We start from the raw sequence: 18,853 nt of genomic DNA, 5'->3' as shown, positions 1-18,853 counted from the left end.
TGTTTATTAGTGACTCAGCCCCCGGGAGAGGACAGTTTCGCAAACATTGGCCTCACGCTGCTGGTGCTGTGCAGTCCCTCTGTCAGGGCTTTTGTCAGGGCCCAGGCTCTAGTTGCACTTTCCTCTCCATTTCATGGTCAAAGCAAGCAACAGCGTTCACCTTGAAAAGTTCAATTTTTTTGAATGATTGACTGTATCACATTCAAAACAAACAGTTTACTTTTGGGGTGTTCACTGTTGCTTTCTAGTGTTGCTTTGGTAATTTTGGGTTAACTTTTAAGTAAGTAAATGGAGCGTTTGTAATTGAACTTGCCAGTAATTTCCTTTTGGGAGCAGAGAGGAAGGCATTTTCTGAAGCTATTACTGGATTTATAAATTATCAAAAAAATATTTTGCCTGCATCAGCAATGATTTTGGGCCAGATCATTAGAGAATATGGTAATCTGAGCAAACATGTTGTAGATCTGTAAGGGACAGAACAAGATCATCCCTACCAGCTCTTACAACATAAAACTCAGAACTGTGGGCTACGTGAGCCACCCTGCACCCCTGAATCATGGCACGTGACAGCCTTTGGATGCTACTCCCACAAAAACTAAGGTATGCTAAAAGGGCAACCTCAAACTGATGAGGTAATAAGATTACATTTCTAGATCACAGAATCATAGAATACCAGGTTGGAAGGGACCTCAAGGATCATCTGGTCCAACCTTTCTTGGCAAAAGCACGTCTAGACAAGATGGCCCAGCACCCTGTCCAGCTGAATGTTAAAAGTGTCCAATGCTGGGGAATCCATCACTTCCCTGGGGAAATTATTCCAATGGCTGATTGTTCTCATTATGAAAAATTATCCTCTTGTGATGGTGATTATTATAAACAAAACAATGGTATGTCGTGGGAACTCAGACATGCAACACCAGGTTCTTACATAAGCTGGTACTTTGCTTGGAAATTTGTAGCGGGATTGCTATTGTTCAAGCTTTTTTTTTCATGCCACTGCACTGTTTTAGCACAGATATGGATTGTATGAAGGCAGGAGCTCTGCTGATAAACCTGATTAAGGATGTGGAGTACAGAAGTGTCCTCACGTAGCTTTGTGATATTCTGAATGTCTCTGCAATAACATCACCGTATGACGCGAGGCACAGCCAGACTGGGGAAACACATGACGTTGCCTTCCTTCTTTACCAATTCCTCTATTTCAGGATTTCCCTGCTGCTACCATGGTCATGGCCACAGCAACGGGCAGTAAGGAAACAAAAGTTTATCTCAGGTCAGTTCTTGATTATATGGTTCTCCATCCCACTGGCACCGATCATGGGGAGCTTTTCCATTTGTCAGTGACCTCACCAGTCATTGGCACTACTTCTATTTTTTCAGCCCAGATTCAAGGGGTTTCTAACTGATTTAGCACCCCTAAGACACAGAATTTCCTCCTTGTCTGCATATTCACAGCACAGTTTCTTGTGCTAATGACCAAGGCCAACTCTGAGAAAATGGATGGAGTAGTTCTGCCTTCTGCTCTTTGCCTCTCCTCAAAGGCTGAAGTGCAAAACCAAACTCTGCAGCAGAGGTCAGACCAGGTACACAAATGGAAGAGATTCATCAAATTTGAGATTAATATCAAAAAAAGAATTTCAGTTTTGTGCAGACAGTGGAAACTATTCTTCAGCTATAAGTATTTGCTGCCACATGAACAATGATGCCTCTCTCTTCCACTACTTTACTCAAGAACTTTTCAAAAACTTTCCCACTAATGAGTATTATTATTTTATTTCATTTTTTTACTTTTAAATTTTTTTTTGTCTTAGAATGTTCAGCCATTAAGGGGTTTCCAGCTTCGAATTCCGTCTGGAGGAAAGAGGCACTTCCCCCCCTTCCCCCCCCCAAATAATAGTTTCCATAGAGGAAAATGCAGCGCTTCTTAGTTCTTTATACAAGTAATTCAGCCTTTAAAACTGTCTCTCCTACTAACTCTAGTTCCTAAACCACCTTTGAAGTGGAAAGAACATAGGCTGTGCTTTAGAAGAAAGCACAGTTTTGGACAAAGTCAGTAGTGCTCTTAATGCCACAAAAAAAGCAGGAAGGTTGGTGCATGTACTCTGTCCTTCCTGGCATGCTTCCTGGTGACAATATTTGGTCTCTTTTTCCTCTTCTTGGAAATGAAGCTCAAAAGCCCAGTTGGCTTTGGCTCACAGGACCAAAACAACTGCTCCAAACACAAAAGGAGCCCTCTGCTCTCCCCAGAACTCCATCACCAGCTGGTCTCACAGCTACTTTTCTCTGAGAGGTGTCTGAAATGAATGATGGTTTGACAAGTCCATGATGCTGCAAGAGATGAGATCAGACCAGACCAGACAACTGGTGTCACTACTTCCTTCCAGCTCCATGCTTTTGACCATTCTTTGGGATTCAGGTGAGTGTCAATGGTTACAGATCCCTCTCTCATACTCCAAAGGAATGATTGTCAGAGTTTTTAATGTGGACTAACTTATTTTTGTAGTCGTTCCCTAATATCTGAACTACATAGCCTGCAACTGAAGAGACATCTGCTGCCACAGACGTGAGCCATAGGCAATTTTAGTCCAAATGCCTAATGTTTGGCAATAAAATACAGAATAGAAAGTAGAGTCTTTCAGTGGAGATACAGAGCAGGCTTAAATGCTGATATTTTACCAGCTCTGTCCACAGTAACCTGCCTCTTCCAGCCTCTGTACGGTCTAGAGGTTCTAGAGAACCTAGACTGCAGTTTAGTCCGGGGAAGAAAAAAAACCACCTTCTTCTGAAATGCATGATGCTGAACCTCAGATTTTAGATGTGGGTCTACCAGATGCTCTTGTTTATCCAGCCCTTTGCTAAAATTAGAAGTATTCAGATGGTCCTGTGCCATTTTAATTTGTTCCCGTTGCCTATGTAGGCACATTAAAAAGGGAGATTTAATTAGCGGCTAGGGCACCAGTCTGTGAACTGGGCACCCCTGCTCACACCATTGCGCCTGCAGACATACCGTTACACGGGCCAGTCAACTTCCCCGCTGCCTTCCCTTCTGTCCCTGGCCGGCTGTTCTGGGAGTAATGTGCTGGAGAACACGTGCTTGCTATGGGTAACTGCTGCGGGGTAATCTCAAGCAGGCAAGTCAGCTGCCGGCAGCGGTGAGCTGCGTGGGACGCTGAGGCAGAAGTACCTAAGAGCACTTGCTCTGGGTCACGCGTCACGATTTGGCATAGAAATGTGGAAATCTGCCTACAGGGGTGGTTACGAGCACCATCTCTGGCCAGCGTGGTTTTTCTGTTACTAGATTCACCACAGATTTCAATTAAATTAGGTTGCTGCATTACTAAAAAAAAACCCAAAATAATAGCAGTGTTCCTGAAGTAATTCTTGAAAGGTTTATTCTTTTGCTTTTTTTCCCTCTCTACGTTTACCTATGGCTATGCACCACTGGGGGTGAGAGGAGAGGCCTGATCTGTGGGTTTTGAACCAAGTAAAGGTTATTTATATATTTATTTGGGAGCACTCTCCTAAGTATGCACCCAGCAGGCAGTGATGGTGGTCTGTCTTGAGCTACGCATACCTGAGCTCTGTCTCGCTGTGAAACAAAGCAGATTTTAAGAGGACTTAATTTACAGGACTAAAGTAGAACACGGGCTTTTCTCCCTAGGTTTCCACCATTAGCTCTGACTCTGGTCAGCAACTGCTTTCACTGATCATAGGTTGGAGAAGCAGCTCATGCACATCAGCAGAGGCTTGTCCTATTACAAAAGATTTCGGGCTCTCTCCGAGAAACACATGGGTGCTGGCTGGCCTTTTCTTCGGGGATATAAGTTCCCTCCCTATAGCTGCGTAACTGGGCTGCACAGCAGGAAAGCAGGAGATGGCCTCTGTTATCTCCTGATGGTCCTTCAAAAGGGCCTTAAAAGCTATTCATTGTAAAAACGACCCTGCCCGGACTCGCAGGGCTTTGAAGAGAAGCTGCAAGAAGGCAGATGGGCGTCTGTCTGGAAAGCAGCTTTCCCCGGGACCTTCAAGCCTGCCTGGACGTAAGGTCTAACACCGGAACAGCTCTTGGAACATGGACCGTCGCCCCAGGGGGACCGAATGGTTAATTACAACGAAACAAAAACCCGAGGCTAGGGAAAACTTGCCGCTCTCCGATGGAGACGAGCGGTTTGCTGGCCTTCCGGGGCGGGGCCGGGCCTACGCCGGGATGCGGCTGCCGCTGCCGCGGGCGGCCAGGGCGGCGTGGGGCCGGGGCGGCGGCGCGGCGGGATGGTCCCCGCCGCCGTTGGCCGCCCTGTCCCAGGTGCTGCGGCTGGAGCGGAGCCGCCGCAGCGGCGTCGTGTTCCCGCTGCAGAAGCTGGAGCGCTACCTGGCCCCGGGAGTGGACACGGCGCCGTTCCGCCATTTCCAGCCCGGCCTGGCCGCCCTGCTGCGCGCCGAGGCGCTCTTCAGCGCCGGCCGCGACCACACCATCGACTACGTGAGCTCCGCCGTCCGCATGGACCATGCCCCGCGGCCGGCCCTGCCCGAGGTCAGGGCGAGCCCGGCCCCGCCGCCCGCCCGCGCCCTTCCACGGGGGCCGCGGCTGTGCCGGGACGGGCCGGCAGCGCTTGTGGCCGTTTTCCGTTTTGATTGGGTTGGGGTTTTTTTTCCGTTTTTTTTTTTTTTTTTCCTTGTTTTGGTTTGAATCGTGTATTTGTTTCCGCGCCCCGCGTTGTACCACCGGGCAGTCTGGCGCGCCCGGGAGGGCAGGCCGTGGCCCGGGGTATCGCCGTCCCCGGGCTTTGGCGGCAAGGGCCGACAGGTGACCGGGGCTGGCAGTGGCAAGCAGGAGCGGCCCCCCCCACCCCGACACGCTGGGTGAGGGACAGGCGCGGCAACGCTAAATGACGCTCTCTGCCTCTCCCGCCGCAGGTGTGCTTCATCGGGCGAAGCAATGTGGGGAAGTCATCTTTAATCCGGGCCTTGTTTTCACTGTCTCCAGAAGTGGAGGTCAGAGTGTCAAAAACTCCGGTAAGTGACATTTTGGACTTGCCCCCCGCCGCGCTCAGAAGCCGGTGCCAGCCCAGAGGACAGGGCCGAGACGGGCGGGAGGAGACAAGCCCTGGGGTAACTTGCAGGACCGCCTGCCAGCCACGGTGGTCACCAGCTGCTCGCGGCTGGCGCAGGCCTGGCTCTAGCTGAGGATGAGGAGGAAAGAGCCCAGCTGAGCTCTTCAGCTAGGGCTGGCACAGGCCTCAGGCGGGAGAGCCGTGCAAGCCCAGCAGACCCAGCGTAAAGGCCTTTGGGAAGAGCTAAGCACGGTAGTTTTAGTCTGTTTTGAGGGTCACCGAGCCACACGGGATTGCCAGATGGGTAGGAGACTAGGCAGCTTAAAGCAACAGCAGCATTTCTGCAGCCTTCTCTGGGGAGGACAGGGTAAGGTAGAGGGATCTAGTCCACTGCTTAAAGCAACTTTTAAAAATCAACACTGTCCTTCACCTTAACTTTTTTTTAAATTATTTTTTAAAAATCCTCTCCCCAGGGCCACACCAAGAAGATGAATTTCTTCAAAGTAGGGAAGTACTTCACTCTGGTGGATATGCCGGGGTACGGCTACCGTGCCCCGCAAGACTTTGTGGAGATGGTGGAGGCCTATCTGCAGGAACGGCGCAAGTAAGGGGCTTAACTGTACCTCCACAGAGCGATGAAAGCCAGACACCCGTATTGGGTGAAAAAATGCAGGAGAGGTAGCTCCTTCCAGTGGTAGTGTTGATTAGTTCCAGCGTCATTTCCCTGGGAACCTCTGTGGTGTCACTTCTTCATGCTTAGACAGATCAAAGCAGCAGAAAAGATTGAGGTGCTGCTGCATACTGAGTCCCCTGAGTGACTTTTCTTGGCTATCCCTAGCCCCTGGTCCCGTCTCACTTGTTCTTGCTTATGAGTTTGGAAGTAGCAGAGGAGGCATGAAATAATGGATGTGATGACTGTTGCTTGTATTTCTGGCAGCTTGAAGAGGACTTTTCTATTAGTTGATGGTGTAGTAGGACTACAGAAAACAGATCATGTTGCAGTAGAGATGCTGGAAGAGTTTGGGATTCCTTATGTGGTAGGTAATGCTTCATTCTTGAACAGGCGGAAGCAACATAAAATACTTGTGTTGGTTATAAGCTACAGATAATCTATAAAGGTGTGTACCCTCTACCTGATCTTATGCAGGTTGACCTACCTAAGTAGTAACACCCCACATATACACTTTTATTGTTAATAAAATAGGCCTAAAATGTATTGAGGGGGGCAGAGGGGATTTAAGGGATTTTTTGCTTGATATATTAAATGGACACTTTTTTCCAGTGCTCAGCTTGAGGAAGTTGGAAAACTCCTTATGCTGGCTATACAAGTATTTTGGTGAACTGTATTATACCATTTTTCCCCCTAGATAAGACCCAGAGCTTTCAGCCTGCCTTGCAAGATGGCCCAGGACTTTTACAGATGTTCCAGGCTAGCAGCAAAATAATCTTGTTCTCTTTTAATCTTCCCTTTCTGCATCCATGTAGATGGTCTTAACAAAAATTGACCGAGCTTCCAGGGGACTGTTGTTAAAGAATGTACTGGAGATCCAGGACTTTGTGAAGGAGAAAACTCAGGGATGCTTTCCTCAGCTATTCCTCGTCAGGTAAAGCTCTTCTCCATTGCTGCCATTTCCTTTTAAGGGATGATTTGCAATGCGGCAAACTACCTGAAATGGCTCTGTCTGCTTTAGAGGGGGCACTTCTCTGTGCCCCAAGGATGGAGGGCACTGGGCTGCTGATGGGGAAATGCCACTTGCCTTCCTCCCGCTCCTCTGCAAGCCAGTGGAGTTCAGCATTCAAGGCTGCTTCTTCCTTTGTCCCTTCTCCGAGGGGGCAGCAGTCCCTGTGCCACATGCTAGTGGGCTTCACCATTTTCTTAACAGTAGCAGGCTGAAATTGTTTGATTACATAGGTGAAGGGCTTAATTTACCAAGGTTGCACCGCAGTGTGGGAGATGTAAGTTAATACAGCCAGTGGCTGAGCTTGCTTGTATTACTCCAAGAGACGGCAGCCTCTGGCACTGAACATCCACGCCTTTGCTTCCACAGTTCTCTGGCGTTTTCGGGGGTTCACCTGCTAAGGTGTTTTGTAGCCCATGTTACTGGAAACCTGCCTGCTGTAGAGGCCAGCTGAAAAGACTGGGCACCTGATCTGCTTGGCTCATCCAGAATAAAAGGTACCAAAACTAGCAGTCTGGATTTTTGTTGTCAATAACCTGAGGTACTAGAATTTTTTTTTTTATAAACTTGTATAAATTCTTTGAGAAGTTAATATTTGTAAGGCTAAGCTTTTTGTTTAATAAATGCCTCAGTCCAGGAAGTTTGCACTATGAATGAATCCAGGTTATTAAAAAACTGTTTTATAAAGGCTACATGATTGTGCTAAGGAGAAAAAAGCAAAGAGAACCTCCAAAGAGAAGCTAGGTTTTAATACAGCATTTCCTCTCCCTCCAGCTAAATGTTCAAAAAGCTACTACTGCCTGCCTAAGCTCTGCTATGTTTTGAACTGAATGATACACAGAGGTTTACTTCTCTTAGCTTATGTAGTGGGGGGCCAAAAACTAGCACCTGTGCAACCTGCCTGCTGTGAGGTGATCTAGAGTGGAAACAGCCAACATGTTGTCTGTGAAGGTGTGTTTAGGACTTCCTGTATATTTTACTTATGTAACTCTTCTGCATTGTGTGTTCAATAGGTGCAGCGTGATAGTACACCTTGCTTGCGTACGTCGAGTTCTCCCTCTTCCAGGTGGATGAAGGGAAGGATGCATCTTTAATGGGGTCTACTTTTTGATCACTGTTGTCTTGAAACAGAGTGGAATAAAAGACTGACAGCCTGGGGAAACTCTTTTCTTCTGCACTTTATCATCAGTCAGTGCTGCATCTACCTTCCGTTTTACATCCAGCATGAAGTTCTGCTGCTGCACTCGGATGACTTGCCAGAGATGAGTCACATTGTCCATTATCTGCATCTGTTCTACCCTGGCAGCTGAAGCACAGTACTGATGTCCCGTACTCTTTAGGGGCACTGTAGCAGTAATGGTACAGGAAAACTTAGGCTCTTAACAGCTTTGGTCTATGTCAAACTCTGGCACTCAGTCTCATCATGTCTTAACATTGCCAAATGTGAGTATGTTAGTTGTCAAAGTCTCTTACATTAAGTGTTTAAATCTCAAGAAAGGGCAGTTCTTTTGTAAACCACTCTGAAGGTGAGAAGGTGGTATTTCTAGTGTTTTCTTTCATTATGGAATTTTTTGTAACTCTCAGACTAGACACAAGGTGAGGTCTATTTTCAGCATACATGTAAGAAGTGGGGGGCAGGAGGAATGCAGTAGAAAGATGTGCGTCTCTAGCTTCCACATCTTAGCAAAGACCAAACCTGTAATTCTCTTAATATTTTACCTCTAATCCCAAAATGCTGCAGAGCAAACCAGCCTGTGGGATACTGGATCCTAAGGGGAAGTGCCATAGCATCTAGGAGACAGAACAGGTGCAAGCGAACACTTCAGGAGTAATCTTTTATTAGTATCTTAAAAATGGTATCTTCCAAAAGCATCAACCTTATCAAGGCTGTGATTTTCAAGGCCTCAGCCTTGACTGAAGAGCCTCTGAAAATAAGCCTGTATCAGTAAAAAAAGTGCAGTTCTGTTTTTAGTCCCCCTTCAGACCAAAATCCCTTACAGTGCTAGGAAGTCTTTTATTAACCACTTAAATACATTAAGTATGTCTGGTGAATCCATTTGTATAAAGAGTGCTTTGAAAGGGCAGCAGACTGTGAATCGGGACCCATGATCCTTGTGTGTGGGTACAGTCACCTTGAGGTGTCCTTGGTGGAAGTCATGTGGAGCTACGTCATAGGTTTTCTTACAGCTGTACTAGAAACAGTAGATACAGTCTTATCCTGAAGAACCAGCTTTACCTCTGGACACATCTTGGTTTTCTTCTGTGTTAGTCAAAAGCTCTTCATTTGCAAGTGCTTCAGATACTGGAATAACTCTTGCATTTTGCTCAGCCATCGCCAGGAGAGAACACCACAGTTTGTTGCAGGCAAGAATCAGTGTCCCTGTGACGGGCAAGATGATAGCAAATAAAATCAAATCCTCTCCTTCATTTAAACATTAAAAATTACATTTAAGTGCCTTCATGGGAAGCATGGATGCTTTGGGGAAACGGGTGTCTGACACACAAGGTAGACTTTCTTGACAAGTTCTTAAGGAACATGCTGTGTTGCTGAGTGAGGAACTGCGCTTCCTCAGGCCAGAGACACAAAAGCTCTCCCTTTCTTTTTCCCCACTCAGTGATCACCAGTGGGCCTAGCAGCACACAGGAGCAGTAGAGATCAGTTCACTTTTAAATGCTCTTGATGTCTTAAATTGCTTGCAGTGCGTATACCACACTGTAGGCGCCCAGCATGACCTTGTAAAGCTTTGCCTTTTCTGCACCTGTCATTTACAGAAATGATGCTGAGTATTCGCTTCTATGGAAAAGGATTTCACCTTGTGCATCTTCTCTGGTCTTTCAGCAGTACTTTCTCCTTTCTCTTCCTCTATTGGGTCTGGTCTAGTCTGTCACCGTAACCCTGGCACTACAAAGGCAGCATTTTTGCGACAGTCCCCTAGAGTCACTATAGCATAGCATGCATTATAGTAGGGACCTTTTCCAGATACTATGTCAATAATTCTATTTAACATTAATGAAGTAACCTAAACAGGTTTCTTGGGTTATTTTAAAGAGCAGAGGTTGTTTTGGCTTTTTTTTTTTATCAGGTAGACATTTCAGATTTAGATTTAGCCTCTCTGAGGCATTTACACAGAGAGGCAACATGCACTAACACAGAAAGAGCTCTGTTTACTGTCACTTTGAAGATTGTTTTGGTGTCACCTGCTTTCATGCTATCTTGTCAAAAGTCCTGCTCCTTGGGCTTAGCATTGTTTCCATACTGTGCTCAGAACTAGGATGTAGTAGCAGCTCTCTGGTACAGTATGAAACATTTCAGATGCCAAACAGAACATGCCAAGTGTTGAATACAGACAAGTCATTTTGCATTAAGTGGGGTGGCTGCCTATGAGAAACAAGATACTGTGACCTCAGCTATCACAGTTTCTGTCAAGAGAGGAAACAGAATTTTAGCCACAGCTAATGTTTCCAGTCTGTATCACTGGCTAATCCTACTCATGCCTAAGATTACAACATGATACTGTATTTTATGGAGAAATTGTTTTGCACAAGCAGGGACAAACCCCAGGGAGACATACAGCTTCTTACATCACTTTTCTGCTTAAGTGTTATCACAGACAGAGTAAGAACAGAACCCATTTACAGAAGAGGCAAAGGAGGGAGGAATAAGTTGCGGGGTTTGTCCCATGCTACAAACTGGGCACACAATGAGAGGAAAGGAACAGAACTAAGAAAAGGCAAACTGATCTTATGTTACATCCAAAAATAAAAATGACTAGTTAATAAATGGGAGAGGCATGACTTACCTCTACAGCCCTCCATATGAGAGGCCAACCTCTTCACAATATGCTATAGCCAGCCCTGTATCTTCCTTTTATTCTCATCTGATGCAATTACAGCCAGCTGTAAAAAAGCACCACCATCTAAAAGCACCACCAATAAAAGTAAAGTAAGCATCCCTTCCTTACCTGCACAAGTGATTTTAATAACAGGTTTGGTAACTGCAATTTGATCTGCTCCTAAGAACCAGCCACAGCATTAAGCCTGTATGCACAGCTTTATTTTAACACTAATTTAATGCTGTCCAAGCACCTGCTAAATACTTGATCTCTAACTGCTTCAGATATAACTAGCCTACTTGTAAGCATCTCTTATCTAAGCACAGAGAACTGTTTTGCTCAATAAGGTAATTACTGAGCAGCCACCAACTGTTTAGTTAAATACACAGCAGATTTTTTTCAGGGAAGGTAGTCCACATTTTTGTACTGCAGTAATAATCTGCAATGGCATTTGTGCATCTTGTGGCACATTTACAAAGTTTACACAAGACAATAAATCCACCACTTTCTCAGACATAGCTACTTAAACCAGTATTTTCCTTGAAAAAAACGCATTGAGAGTGATGGAGAATGTATTATGCCAATAAGTAGTACGGTGGGGGTGGAGGGCAGGGAATAAACCTTAGTGCTCCTCTTGCTAATGCTGTTCCCCAAGAAGTTATTCTCCACTGGTTCATGTGTGACAAATGCAGCACTCCTGGAGTGTTGCCTTCACCCCTGATGCAAGCACAGAATGTGACTCTCTGACTCCACTCTCTAGTACCTTTTTGTTGCTCCAGTGTCTGCACCTTGGCTGCACCTTTTTCTTCTTTCTCTTCAGCTTCCTCGAGAAAAACTTTTGTTCAAATTTAACTTAGCAAGGTATTTATTACACTAGAAGGCTGAGCCTCCTACTGGAGACATAATGGATTTTTCTCTATAAGGAAAAACTGCTTTAAGGCAAAATTTTTTCTTAAACCAAAACCTGAAAAAGGCACAAGAAACTTGTATTTCTCAAGCATTGGCAAAACTTGCTTAACCACTCACAAACAATTTATGAAGGATGTAAGCTATTATACAATTCAGAAGTATTATTTAACAGGGCAAAACAAATGCACTCAGATCAAGGCCCATGTAGATTCAGTAGTTCAGAACTGCAGCTGCCTTTGTACTCGAACATGATAAACAACATTGCACTGATATTTAGAGGTTCGTTTTCTTTCAAAAAAATACGTACGGGAAACCTGGTACTCAGGCCTCCAGTTACAAGAGACATTTCAAAAATCCTAGAAACTGATGATGCAAAAAATAAAATAAGGAATAATAATGATCCCTGCAAATGTTGGGAAAGAGTTGTCAGGTAGATCTGTAAATAAGCCAAACATGCTTGACAGTCTGCGCACTGTCAGAAGTTACTGCTGACAGCTTTGGCCCATAGCAGACAGGGTTCAGGTGGCCAAAGTATTTACAACATTTGGGATAAAAGAATAGTTTTGCACAATTTTTAAAGACCATTCTAATAGAAAAAAAAAAAATTTATTCCCTCCTTAGGGGCTCTCTGACGTGATTCCCAAGGCGTAACTAAGACATTTGTTCTAAACCTAATATTCTAAATGAGTAGTTCTAAGAACTTCACAAAAATATTAAGTTAGTACAGTAAGCAACTGAAAAATAATGCAATAGAAATAACAAACTTTTTTTTAACAGTATGAAACATTTCAGTGTTAAAGTTTCTTTAAGACATTAAGAAACACTAACAACTGTCCAAGCTGATGGGGATAAATCTTGTCGAAGCCTTAGATGTTAAATTACAAAGAAACGCAGTTCTTGCAGCTCCAGGTGGGAACTTAAGCACAAATACAAGTTAAATGGCACCGTGCATAGGCCTTTCTTTTATAGCTTTTAGTTATAAAAGCTGTCAAAGCTTTTAGCTGAAAAGAGTGTTACTTTAGCAACTGATCTGTGTCCATTTCCTTTGTTTGCCCCTTTAATTTTTAGACCTAGTTTAGGCTAAGAGCATGAAGCATACCTCACAAAAAAAAAAAAAAAGAACTGTTTATTTGGATGTTGACAGGAGTCAAGTGTTATATAGAAAGGAAAAGAGGATTTATGGAGTCACAGAGTACTTGTTCTTTGGCTTAGGGGAAGTAATTCTGAGCTGTGTTGGGCCCCGACAGCAAGGGACTGCCACAGCAAGTACTAGGTAGCGATGCAGACTCCTACACTGAGTGCTCAGTGACAGCGGGAAGCGAGCAGCATACACAGAAGAAGTTACCACAACACACCCACATTGATTTAGGTCCTGCTTTTGATTAAAGAGTGAACTCCATCCTCTGAATTAAACTTAGTTTCAAAGTTGTGGCCATGGGAAACTGCCATGCTTGTGGGGATTATTACCTTCAGTTTCCAAGTTGTTTGGTCATAATCAGTTATGCTTCAATCTGTGAAGTACCAAGAGCTGGGAAAAGGAGAAACTTAACTGAAAAAGGCTACACATCCATTCCCATTTCCTTAATTCCAGAGCTCATGAAGAACATACTTTCTTTCTGGATTTCCACCCTCGTTGCCAAGAACAGCAAGAGCATCTAATTCCATCTCTTCACAACTACCAACAGTTTCACTCACCAGCTCTTTGCCCTTCGCATAGTTCAGCTCTCAGAGCCATCAGTTACTTCACTGAAAAAGACTAAATCCATACCCCTTCCTGTATGTTATTTATTATTAAAAGCATAATCTCAAGTTTATTATCTAAAATAATTTACCATGTTAGAAAGCAAATGCTCTTCCTTCACAGTGCTAAAATTCAAATCACCTGCCAACCATGGATGCATGTTCCATGCTCCCTTTATAAAGCAAGGAGGAAGAACTTACCCCACATCGTGCTAAAAAATGGCGACAAGAATAAAGCCCAGTCTTTTGTCTTGGCTAAGACAAATTGGTTCCACATGCAAGCAATGAAACAAGCCATCCTTTTCTCCCTTTCTACCAGTATTTACTCAGCCCATATTTAAAACCTTAGCATCCTGTAAGAACATGTGCCAATGCCATCAGAAAAGGAAGAAAAAACCCACAAATTTACTTTCACCTTTTTTTTTAAATGCTCTAAGAGCTATAAAGTCCTAAATATTTAGAATTCGTACAGATTACCTGACAGGGCAAGCAACTCTGTACTGTAACTGCACCCGTATCTTACCTTATATTGTTAAGTTTCATCTTCAGTTTCTCCTGAACAGACCTGGGCATCAGCAAAAACGTATTCTCTCCTAAGTCATGGATGATCTGAAAGGGAAATCCAGAGTTCATGTGAGATCCTCTTTCCATAAAACCTTGTCACAAAGGTGTGCAATCTTTCAACTTCTCAGTATCAGCAAAAAAACCCCAAAACCCCACACCAAAAAAAACCCCAACAGGCCCACTGACTTCTGCATGACACCCTAGTTGCTACCCTAGCCACTCTTTTAAAATAAAAAGTCAGAAATTGAAATTGGTTTTGATACAATTTTGTGTTTTGTGCTTTGATACAGCACATCCAATTTTTCATATTTGGAGAATACATAGATTTATACTTGGTATATTGTAAGTGCACAGGAACTGTCAGCTTTAAGTTACAAATCAGGTCCCAACCAAAGGCAAAGAAGAAGTTGCTCTCACATTCCATAATTATGTTACAAGGATAAATGTGCCACCTTCACAAGCTTTGGGACAGGAGGAGAGGCCAGTTAAGGGTGGCAGCGTGGTGGGAGTGCACTGCAGACCACCTAGCCAGGGCAAGGAAGTGGATGAACATTTCCCTGCTCTTTAAGCAACCTGAGGAAGTCTGTGTGTCAGACTCTGGTTCTCACAACTGACCTGAATCTCCCTGACATCTGCTGGAAGGGCAACAAGATGAGAGACAAGCAGCCACAATTTCTGTGGGGTGTCAGGAATGGCACTGTGGTACAGGTACTGGATGGGCCAGCCAGGGTTGACACACAGCTGCATCTGCTACTCACTAACAAAGGAAGAGCTCGTTGGGGACATGGTAATCAACTTGGCTGTAGCAGTAATGAAATAGTGAACTTGAAGATCCTGAGGGGACTGACAAAAGAGAGTAGCAGATCCTAGACTTCAGCTTACTCGGGCAATGACTACATGGAAGGCAGCTCTGAAAGGCAAGGGAGCTCAAGAAAGCTGGCAGTCTTTAAAGATTAGAACATCTTCCAAGCGCAAGAATGGGCCATCCTCATATGCAGGAAGATAAGCAGGCGTACTAGGAAGTCACTTTGGTTGCACTGGGAACCCATTATGGAGCTCCAGCATAAAAAGGCAGCATGTAAGAGGTGGAAACAAGGACAGGCTACAAAAGAAGAATTTAGAAACTTTGCTCACGTGTGTAGAGATGGCGTGAGGAAAGCCAGAACTCAGCTGCAACTGAGACTTGTCAAGGACATAAAGAGCAACCAGAACTTCTGCAGTTACACCAGGAGGTCATACATCCTAATACTTCTGCTTGTCTTTACCAAAAAGGCCTCCCAGGGCTTTGAAATATGTAAAAGGGTTCAAGAGGAGAGCTGCCAGCAGTGAATGAGGATCTAGCTAGGGATTACTCGAGAGAGCTGGATTCCTACAAGTCCATAAGACCTGACATGCTACATCTGTGGGTGCTGAGAGAGCTGGCCAATGTCCTTGCAATGCAGAGTCGTTTCCCATTGTTTCCTGCAATATTATTGTATCCAAATTAGGACATTACAGTCTGGACAGGTGCACAACCAGATCAGTAAAAACTGTTGGATAATTGGGCTCAGAGGGTAGAAGTTAGTGGGTCATACTCTACCTGCACGTCACTTACAAGTGGAACACTGTAAGGGGTTTATCCTGGGACGCATGCAGTTTAATTTCTTTACGAGTCATCTGGAGGAGGTACATCCTTACCAAATGTGCATATGGCACCAAACTGAGGGGGAACAGTTGACATGCTCGGGGGCAGGGCTGCCCTTTAGAGGGACTTGGGAGAGGTGGCAGAAAGGGCTGTCAGCAACCTTAGGAAATTCAACAAGGACAAGTACAAGTCTTGCTCGAGAGAAGGAAGAGCCAACCACACAGGCCATGGTCTGTCTGTGTGGGAGAAAAGCAGCTTTCTGACCTCACGGCTGACCCTCTTTCAAGTAGGGGAATGGACCAGACACCTCCCAAGGTCCCTTTCAAACCAACTTCTCCTGATCTGACAGCCTAGTAATAAGTGTCATATACAGATTTGTGAAGGGTCTCCAAATCTATCTCAGAGTAATTCCTTTGTGCCACAGCTTCAATCTAGAAAAATTACAGCTTTTTGGTTTTGTAAAATGAAAAATTACAAGGATGCTCACAGCATCCCTGCTTACAAAGGAAGAGGGTTTTACAGGCTTAAGCATGCTCATCTTTGCATTATGGGCAAAGCTATTTGCTTTACAGTTACACAGTCACTAGCGACAGTGACCGATTCAAGGAAAACTATCCGTACCCCAGCTTCTCCTTGCGATCGCCAAACCTGCCCTTTCTGGGGCAAGTGCCTGTACAACCCCACTCCAAGCTGTGGGGGCTGGGTCAGCTTCCCCACTGGCGTCCCGACGCCGACACGGGCTGGGGGCCAGGGGCAGCAGCCCAGCCAGGGAGCAGAGAACTCTCCAGCCCTACGCCCGCGTTTCTTTCCCTGCAGCAAACCATCCCTCGGGCAAAGAGAGCAAGGCTTTGTCGACGCTGGGAAGTGGCTACACAGCAAACTAGTGACTTGCAGGCAGAGAACTGAAACAAAAACCAAGGCCTACACCTATACAGGAGAATTTGTTTGTTTGTTTTTTTTTCCCAAGACACACGATTATTAAAATCCTCCCGAAGTCAAAGCAGCTGAAAAACAACGCCACCCTTGCACGCAACAACTGCGGTCAGCTCTGTACTGCAGCGGCCTCGCTCAGAGGGAACACCAGCCGCCCCCGCCCGGACGAGGCTGCAGCGCCGCCGTTTACCTCAGAGACAGCTGCACTGCTCCGCGGGGACGCGTCTGCAGAGCAGGCAGGGCCTCTGCGGCGGCGCCGGCCGGGGTAGCGAGCCCAGCGAGGCGGGGAGGGCCGCGGGAGCGGCACCGGCACCGAGAATCTGCCGGGGAACCCAATCCCCTGCTGACAGAGAGGAGGAGCAGGAGCAGCACCGCGATCCGCCGTACCACAACATGGCGGCCCCCGCGGCGGGGGGAGGGGGGCGGCATTAAGGAAGCGGAAGCCCTGCCGCCCCGCCCGTGAAGCCTGCGGCGGGCTCTGGCGGCCATGGCTGACGAGGAGGAGGATGCGCCGGTGAGTGCCCCCGGCGGGCGGGGGATGGGTGTCTCCGGGATCGCTAGGCGGGACGCTCCGGCCCAAATTCTAGCCGCAGCCGGGGCAACCCTGGTGTGCCGCGGGGCCAGGGGGTAGTGGGAGGGTGAGGGGGTCCCCCCGCCGCCCCGGGCGCTGACGGCAGTCTCTCCTCCGCTGTGCCCGTCTAGTTTGAAGAAGACGCGGAAGAAGCCGGCGGGGGCCTGGACGGCGGGCAAGGCAAGAGGAAGAGGCTGTTCTCCAAAGAACGTGAGTCGAGCCGGGCCAGAAACTTCTGCCCAGCGCCGGCGGGTCACTGGCTGCAGGGCTCCCTGTTCTCTTCCCCCCAAACACAGCTGAAACTCTGAGGTGGCAGCCATGGAGTTCCAAAACACGAGCTTTCCGTAGCAAAACAGTGGCTTACATTCTGTGCCCTGGCTGAAAGCACAGAAAGCTCTTGCATAGACCCCCCGAAAATATTGCTAATGGATCACCTGAACCTAACTGTGCCAAAAGTCAGTCATGCTGTCAGTCAGTGTTCAGTACTTGGTAGGCTAAATGCATATTTAAAGAGTCTGCCATCAGACGTGCTTTTCTGTATGTACAGCATTAGGCTTTTGTTGGTTTCTGTCCACCTCCTTATTTCCTGTACATCTGCTCAGGAATTGCCCTGCCCAACAGACAAGTGTGCCATCCCGGCGCGTGAGCGCGTAGGCTAGCGAGCTCTAACGAGACGCATGCTGCTGAGAGTGCTGAATGCATGAAAGAAGCCTCACGCTGAGTGTTTCTTTCTGCAGTAAGATGCATGATGTATGGATTCGGGGATGACCAGAACCCTTACACAGAATCAGTGGACATTCTTGAGGACCTGGTAATAGAGTTTATCACAGAAATGGTAAGTCAGCTCTAGACAGTATGGTCAAACCATCCTCACAAAGACTTAACTCTTCTGAAGGTTAATACCTCTGACTCAAGTACTGCCTTATCCCAGGTCCAAAACCCTGATGCTAGTAGGACAATACTAAACTGAGACTCTGTTCTTCCAAGATTAAGGCAAAATTCATGCATCTTGCTCCATGTGGATTTAGAAGCAGTGTTTGAAGTCCTAAAGTAGCAGTTAAATTAGTATTGGCGGGAGGGAAATACATAGCTGACTTTAGGATTCACTGTGGGATCGCTATACGTGCAGCTGACAAAAGACAAGGCCCAGCTTTGAAAGTCAGTCATCAGTTTTTTGTGTTCTCCCAGTGTCTTTACATGGATGGGAACATAGCTCTGTGCTACAAAAGAAATGCAGGCATCTGGGACCTGAAGCCATCACCCTTTCCAGACATTTAGATACTGTGTGAAAGTTTATTTTGTTTTTTGAAAAGTTATTCCTACCGTTTGTGGATCCCCTTTCTTTTGAAAGGTTGGCCTCATCAAAGTGCCCTAAGCTGTTCTGTGATATGGGTACCTCACACTGCTTCCAAGTTCTGCCTGATGCTGTTCATTTTCAAGCGTTCTGCAGGCTGGGTGTCCTACATGTAATCTGGCTTTAGTTTGATGTTATTACTGCTATATGTGTACAGTGGTATGTGCCAGGTGTAAGTGACAAGGCAGCTAGGGACAGCAGAGTGACAGACAGTAAGTCCATGGTTTACTGGAAAGTTCTCTTGTGACTGGGATGATGGTGCCCAGATCCTGCAATTGCTTGCTTTTTGATTATATGATGATAGGAAATAAAGTGGAATTGAGAGCTTAACAAAAATTTAAAGAGCAAAGAAACGCTGCTGATTTTCTTCTTTTCCTCTAACAGACACACAAGGCCATGTCAATTGGGCGGCAGGGTCGTGTACAGGTTGAGGACATTGTCTTTCTAATCCGCAAGGACCCCCGAAAGTTCGCGAGAGTTAAAGACCTCCTAACTATGAATGAAGAACTGAAACGAGCCAGAAAGGCTTTTGATGAAGCTAATTACGGATCCTGATTCTGTGCACAGGCTGCACTAGGCATTATTTGGGCACCTG

General features: G+C 46.0%; 2 protein-coding genes across 2 annotated transcripts; both read left to right on the top strand.

The window, feature by feature from the left end:
• Window positions 1-4,164: 4,164 nt before the first annotated feature.
• On the top strand, window positions 4,165-7,184 carry GTPBP8 (GTP binding protein 8; the record flags this gene model as incomplete). Its single annotated transcript, XM_082014078.1, has 6 exons — window positions 4,165-4,531; window positions 4,915-5,013; window positions 5,525-5,655; window positions 5,989-6,088; window positions 6,537-6,655; window positions 7,100-7,184. The coding sequence occupies exons 1-6, from the start codon at window positions 4,208-4,210 to the stop codon at window positions 7,182-7,184; spliced, it is 858 nt and encodes a 285-aa protein (XP_081870204.1). The 5' UTR covers window positions 4,165-4,207.
• Window positions 7,185-16,820: 9,636 nt separating this feature from the next.
• Window positions 16,821-18,813, top strand: TAF13 (TATA-box binding protein associated factor 13; the record flags this gene model as incomplete). The annotated part of the gene is made up of 4 exons (XM_082005646.1): window positions 16,821-16,847; window positions 17,036-17,114; window positions 17,642-17,739; window positions 18,643-18,813. The coding sequence occupies 4 exons, from the start codon at window positions 16,821-16,823 to the stop codon at window positions 18,811-18,813; spliced, it is 375 nt and encodes a 124-aa protein (XP_081861772.1).
• Window positions 18,814-18,853: the final 40 nt, after the last annotated feature.

The sequence above is a fragment of the Phaethon aethereus genome (genome assembly GCF_964289735.1).
Source record: "Phaethon aethereus genome assembly, chromosome: 1".
Taxonomy (NCBI): domain Eukaryota; kingdom Metazoa; phylum Chordata; class Aves; order Phaethontiformes; family Phaethontidae; genus Phaethon; species Phaethon aethereus.
The sequence above is the reverse complement of the archived record's forward strand: the minus strand, read 5'-3'. Positions and strand labels throughout refer to the sequence as shown.